The following is a 6,483-nucleotide window of genomic DNA, read 5'->3' as shown; positions in this document are numbered from 1 at the left end:
ATTTATACATTCGGCTCAGAACTAACAAGCCCGAGATGGAGGGCAGGATCCGCCGAGCCCCTTATGAAACCAAAAACAAGGGAAATACATAGTACAGAATCACCAACAAAGAACCAACTGTGTAACGAAATCACAATAAAGCATAAATTACAAATGTATAGCAATAATCGTGACATACTGTAAATATTGCCAACAAGAAGTGTGAACCCTATGAAGGACCACCGCTGCAAACACTGATGATCCATAGATGCAGAGGGATTAAAAGTAGTCCAATAGTCTTCACAGAGTAGTGTCAAAAACACGTGACGAAGAAGATATCATGTCCTGCTACTTTCTTCTTTCTGGCAATGTTTACAGCATGTTGTGATTATTGCTATAAATTTGTAATTTATGCTTTATTGTGATTTCATTGCACAGTTGGTTTTTTGTTGGCGAGCCCCTTATGAAAGCACAAAGCCTGCATGTGAGGAGGGAAGACCCTGTTGTCCATCAAGCACTCCCTCTAATGACCACCTTTTTGCTATATCGCCGGCACGACTCTGGAGGGTCCCCCTGATTCTCGGGAGTGACTGGCATAAGGATATAGAGGCAGGAAAACCAAAAATCCACAAGGGGAGTTCTGCTCATGGTTATCTGGATCCAAGCCACTTTTCATAGTTCCTGGTATCTAAATGCACAAACTTGCTCATTCCTCTATTTCAGTGGGTCCCCGTCCTAAAAATCCTGGTTGTTAACATGGTGAAATACACCTGCTTTACGAGAAGACTATCCTCAGGGACCCCAGTTCAAAAACTGTAACCATTGGGCTTCACTATTCTCCCATCTTGCATTACTCCTATCTGCTCCCCCCCCCCCAAGATACAAATGTATAAAAATATAGCCCATCTGTTCTTCACCGGTACACCTTTCCGTGACTATGAGCCTCGAACACAACATGTGATAGTAAATATCTATGGAGGTCTATGATACCACTTTCAGCTGTGGAAAGATGTGAAAACTTGAGCCTAGGATCAATTACTAGCCATTTTCGTGGGGAAGGAGACAAGAGCACGTGGCTATTAACGGGATACGTCCACGTCAACCCGTCTAACTAGTGACAGTGAAGCTTCTGAGACCACCACATGGCTGTGAGCTCAACACATGAAGCAAAAGCAACAAAGAAGAAGATTATGCTGAAGTACGTTTTTCTATTCTCATGGTGTTCTAGCGCTACAAGGCCTTTAATGTCCATGGGGGCGGCTTCCACACTGAGCTTTCAGTCCGGTTTTGCGACCCAACATGAGTGAGGGTTTTTGGACCATCCGCATGACTTCCCCAACGGGGCTCTGAACATCCTCTCCCCATGCTCTGTATGCTTCTCTCCAAAGCTCTTTCTGGGATGATTGTAGTTAAAACAGATTTGCCTACAAGGCGGATGGGGAAATGTGGACTTTGGAACCTTCCCACCCACGTTGGAGCTATTTTCTCTCCCTATCTCCTCGCGCCCACTGTTCCCTCCACCTCGCTACAGGCAGGCATTTTGCTGGCTTTTTAAAAATCGGTAGCTGTTGTATTGCTATAACAATACAGCTACTGCCATTTTTTTTAAAGTCCTCTGATGGTATGGCAGGGGGATGGAAGGCCCAAGGGAATACTGAGGAAAACACAGAGTGTACCCCCTTCTCGACAACCTGTTGCTGATGTGAATGCCTGGGCATTCACAGCAGCAATGAGTGCGCAACAGGGAACTGTCCTCATGCGGAGGCAGCTGGAATGCATTTCAGTGGAGAGCCTTCAGGAATGGATTTCTTAAAGTATACGGCAACACTCACAGCAAATTCCGCAGAGCTGGGATCCTTATTGGTTATATGAACAGAACAAGACAAAAAACGAATATCGACCCGGGTATCTCTTCTGTAGAATTTAGGGTTTCGGAGGAGAATGGAATAGTTTTGGAAAGATTTTGGGAAGGGCTTTACGATGAACAGAACAAAAGGCTTCACTCGAGGGACTGGAGTGATTTACACAGAGTGGAGAAGAAACCAGTTGCCCGGAGAAAAGCCACCCAGCTTTGAAATCAACAGTATTCCTTGAATCCTGCTTTGCCAGAGATCCCCTTAAAAACCTAACACCTTATTGCTTCACTTCCTTCAAGAACGTCAAACTCATCAGAAAGAATGGGATAAACGCGGTTACTCTTTTTCTCACATAAGAGCTTCAGAGCTGATAGGAATGCAAGTGAATCTCTCCCCTCCCGCCTAAAATAGGGTCCATTTTTTTTACTGCTGGGCTTTAACAGTATTTTAAGCATTGGTAGAAATTGTCAGCTCAGGGACAAACTACATGGGACATTTTTAAAACACAGCAGCTGTGGGGAATGTTCATTTAAAACTCTGTGGGGTCCTGATTCGGCTCAGGAATGTGGAGTGAGTGGGGGGGGGGGGATCCTGCACTTACCCACTGTGCTGTTTGCCTGAGCTGAAATGGCCCCAAGAAGGAGTTATTTCCCCTGTTATGCACATGCATGGAATACTGCATGTGCCGGTCTAAAAAGCAGCAGATAACTCTCTTCCAGGGCCATTTTGGCTCAGGAACGTGGAGTGGAGAGGAGGCAGCAGACCCCTTTTCCCTCTGCACTGCAGTTCTGTGCTGAATTGGGCCCCTGCAAAGCTTTAAATGCATGTTCCCTGCAGCTGTTATATGGCTGCAGGGGGAAGTGAGTCAGGTTCAGGGAACCTGGACCCGACGAGTTAAAATATGTCTCATGTAGCTTGGTCCTCAGAAGACTACATCTTCTCCTCCGAGCTCTTTGTCACTACTTTACGTTGGATGGGGAGAGCCAAGAGATTAGCCCATGCTGAATCCCACTCACGGCCACCTGTGAGCTTGCAGCTGTCCCATGCGTAGTGTCTGGGGCCCCTCGGAAACCTCTGAGTGATCACAGAGGCCTCTGGGATATGCCCTTCCTTTTGCATGGGCTCCTGCCGAGTCAGCAATGGTGCCGTTTCTGACCCAGCTAAATGAAAAGAGCTCTCGTTGACTACTGGGCAGGGCTCAGCAGGGTTGGAAGCTAGGTCTGGCTATCGCCGCACTGGTGTCAGGTCATTCAGATACCAATGGAAATCATACCAGCTGGAACTGGGTCGACGGCCAAAAACATAGCTGGCGCTGCCCACTGCTGCTCGGAAATGGAAGCCTTTTTACTCTTCATTTGAAAAAAAAAATAGCACAAGGGCCCCCCCTCCCCCCCAAGTTCTGTGGATCAGTTCAACGGCTGCTTATACTGACAAGTCCCAAACTGACCTTCCTGGGAATACACCGGCGTAAACGGTCATTCAGTCAGAAGAGCAGGAAGAGTTTTTTATACCGATCATGGGACGACACAAATATCTCCTGCCATCAACAGCAGTCGGTCAGCTGAGAAAGCCAGCAAATCGTGATAAGCAAACACAAATGTATTCTCGAACGTCTGATGTGGAATGTGAAAAATAGATGCGTATGAAAAATACTTCGCAGCGAAGTCCTTGGCAGCGTTAGCTACAGACGCAAAACTTCGTATCGTAAACAGCTGTGACTTTCCTACTGCAGGAATCGACGAAATGCTCCGGCGTCGCTAAATGTGCGGAAGCCACCCACCCCCCACCCCCACCCCTTGAAACACGTTGATAGAAGGGCGATTTCAAAGCATTATCTAAATTACAGAAAATACTTCCCCCCCCACAAATGCTTCCCCCTCCCTCTTAGAATTCAGTTTTGGGCACTTTTTTTTTCCTTTTACGTTTTAAAAACCACAATCATTTTGGCACTTCGGGTTAAATTCTTAGGCACAGTGGGACAGAGTCAGCTTTGCTAGGCCTTCTCCGTGCATTCGGTAGAGCTGCTGGAACTCGGCAGGCAGCTGATGGGACTCCTGCCACTTGGTAGTAAACTTGGTTCCCTTTTTATCATAGTAGTGGTAGGGGAGGTCTTCTCGGTTGTTTGGGTTGAACCCAAACGGCCAGAATCCGTACAGGTGGATTTCGTCGCAAATGGCCGACGCAAGAGTATATGTGAGAATACCTGTGCTGAGCCGCTTGGGAGCCAAGTGTTTGTTCTTCCAGTACCTGTGAAAGAGTGACATGGAATGACACATGGAACCGACAGTGTACTAGGGAAACGCATAGTTATAACTCCTCACTGTTCCGTCAGAAAACTTGAAATAGTAGCATGTAGCCAACCATCCATTCCCTTCACAGAGGAGGAACTTCCTGCTTCCAACTCCTGTTTCAACCTGCTGATCCCCCTTCCAATTTTTTTGTTCCTGGGGGTCAGCAGACCCTCATGGATAGCAGAGGGGGCATAGTGGGGGGGCTGCACTAGGAACGGGTGGAAATCACCAGCCCCTCTTCTGCAAATGGCAATATCATTGTTTTGGAGGAACTGCATGGTTGGGTACACGCCAGCAGCCTCCCATCCAGGAGTGAATCAAGTCCATTCTTCCTTAGGTTCAACCAGTGCTATAGGACTACTTTCTCCCAGGCCATTCCCTGTCTGATGATGAGTTATGCCAGTTACAGTCAGGCCCATAGCCAGGATTTTTTTTAAATTTGGGGGGGCCTTTAAATAAGTCAGGGGGCACCCCGCACACAAAGGAGAGCCTGTCCTTCCCAAAGGATGGGAAGTCAGGGGGCATTGGCGCTAAGTCAGGGGGCCAGGTCCCGAGATCCCCCACTGTAGCTACGGGCCTGGTTACAGTCCTTACTCTGGACCAAAATCCTCGTCCTCTGCATCGGTTCTCTTCTCTTCCATGCACCAGTCAATGTGCTAGTACACAGATTATGTAGGCCAGTGCCCTTAAGTTGCAACCAATTTTTGGAAACCCCAGGAAGGGGTTTGCAAAGCACGTGAGAAGCAGAGGTGGTCTGCCATTGCCTTCCACTGCAGAGGCTTCCTTGGTTGTCTCCCATCCAAGTACCAGCCTTGCTTCACTTCTGAGATCTGATGAGGTTATACTCACTGTCTTCCCTCCTGGTATTCAGATTACTCGTCTATTTGCAAAGAACCCAGTGTTGTTTAGTAGCTTGGGCCCAACACACTTAAGATGACATCTTCCTCCTCCTTCCCATCACACCATATTGGATTGACCAAGAATGGCCACCTACCAATACCTAGGGATCCGAAGTTCCCCCGAGGGGCGGGGAAACCACCGCCCCAGAGGCCCGTTCCCCACTGCCGCCGGATCGGGCCCCAGGGGGAACTCCGCCCTGACGTGCGCGTCACCTGGAAGTGACGGGAGGACGCCAGGCATGCTGGGGGCGGGGCCACGGCCATCCAAGGGAAAGCTCCCAGCGAAAATCCACTTGGCAACCCTACCGATACCGTATCATTCTCTGATACTGAAGAGACTGGGTAAGCTCTGCTCACAAGGGGGTGAATATATGGGTTGCATCCAGCCAACCTTCTTTCTCAGTTTTCCTCGGTTCTCCTCCTGACTGCGGCCGTTGTCCAATATGGCTTTTGTCCATGCAGTTGTGTGATCTCCAACATGGCCAATTTGGGTGATCATAGAGGTCCCTTCCTCTCCTTTTCACCAGGGGAAAAGCTGCTGGGTCCAACAGCATGTGCCAAAGTCCTTGAGTGCTTACTAGAATCATTGGACTGAGGCAAGGACATTTAAGCCCCATCTTTCCCAATTTTTGGTGTTGTTGTTGCAGCATATCGGGGCAAGAGGACCTGCAAGCCAAGTTGGGGCCTCTCTGACTCATTACAGAATAGGGAAAAAAATCACACCAAGGCATCTGGAAGGAAGGAAGGCTTGAAATACACTGTCAAAGAAGGACTAGATTATCATTGTCTTTTGCTGTGTAGTTCACAGTTGGTACACTGTAAAATTTAGTGACCTCTGAGCTACTGAGAGACTGTTATGTTAAGCCCCAAATAAGAGTTCAGTGATGGCAGAAGCTAGGGCCGCAGTGGCTCAGAGGTTAAGAAGCTGAGCTGCAGACCGGAAGGTCTGTAGTTTGGCAGTTCGAGACCCTAGTGCTGCGTGACGGAGTGAGCTCCCGTCTCTGACCCCAGCTCCTGCCAACCTAGCAGTTCTACAGCAAGGAAGTCTTTGGACAGCGCTGGCTCTTTGGCTTCGAAACGGAGATGAGCACCGCCCCCTAGAGTCGGATTCGGCTGGCTTTCGAGCAAGGGAAACCTTTACTTTTACCTTCAATGGCAGAAGCTACCTAGGAAGGTTGTGTAGGTACCTGTGGAATCAGTTAAGTTACAGCATAGACAAGTCTCCCGGTTGGTGATTATGCCGGCCACAAATCCTGCCGGCCTCCGCAACACTCTCCTTTAGGGTTGCCAAGTGAATTTTTGCCGGGAGCAGGGAGCTCCCGGCCGGCATCTGGTGCGCGTGCACACACCGCACGCATGTCACCCGAAAGGGACGGGAGGATGCCAGGCACGCTGGGGGCGGGGCCATGGCCATACAAGGGAAAACCATAGAGTTTTCCCTTGGATGGCCGTGGCCCT

The 6,483-nt window shown here is 49.0% G+C and overlaps 1 protein-coding gene across 1 annotated transcript in view; it reads right to left on the bottom strand.

The window, feature by feature from the left end:
- Nucleotides 1-3,799: 3,799 nt before the first annotated feature.
- ST8SIA3 (ST8 alpha-N-acetyl-neuraminide alpha-2,8-sialyltransferase 3) overlaps nucleotides 3,800-6,483 on the bottom strand; it is a 25,947-nt gene continuing 23,263 nt past the window's right edge. Inside the window, exon 4 of the mRNA XM_015418837.1 lies at nucleotides 3,800-4,082. Coding sequence (XP_015274323.1) covers nucleotides 3,800-4,082 — 283 coding nt within the window. The remainder of the gene's footprint in view (nucleotides 4,083-6,483) is intronic.

The sequence above is a fragment of the Gekko japonicus genome, unplaced genomic scaffold (assembly GCF_001447785.1).
Source record: "Gekko japonicus isolate JY-2015 unplaced genomic scaffold, Gekko_japonicus_V1.1 scaffold1503, whole genome shotgun sequence".
Classification (NCBI taxonomy): Eukaryota; Metazoa; Chordata; class Lepidosauria; order Squamata; family Gekkonidae; genus Gekko; species Gekko japonicus.
Note: the sequence above shows the minus strand (reverse complement) of the source record. Positions and strands in the feature narration are given on the sequence as shown.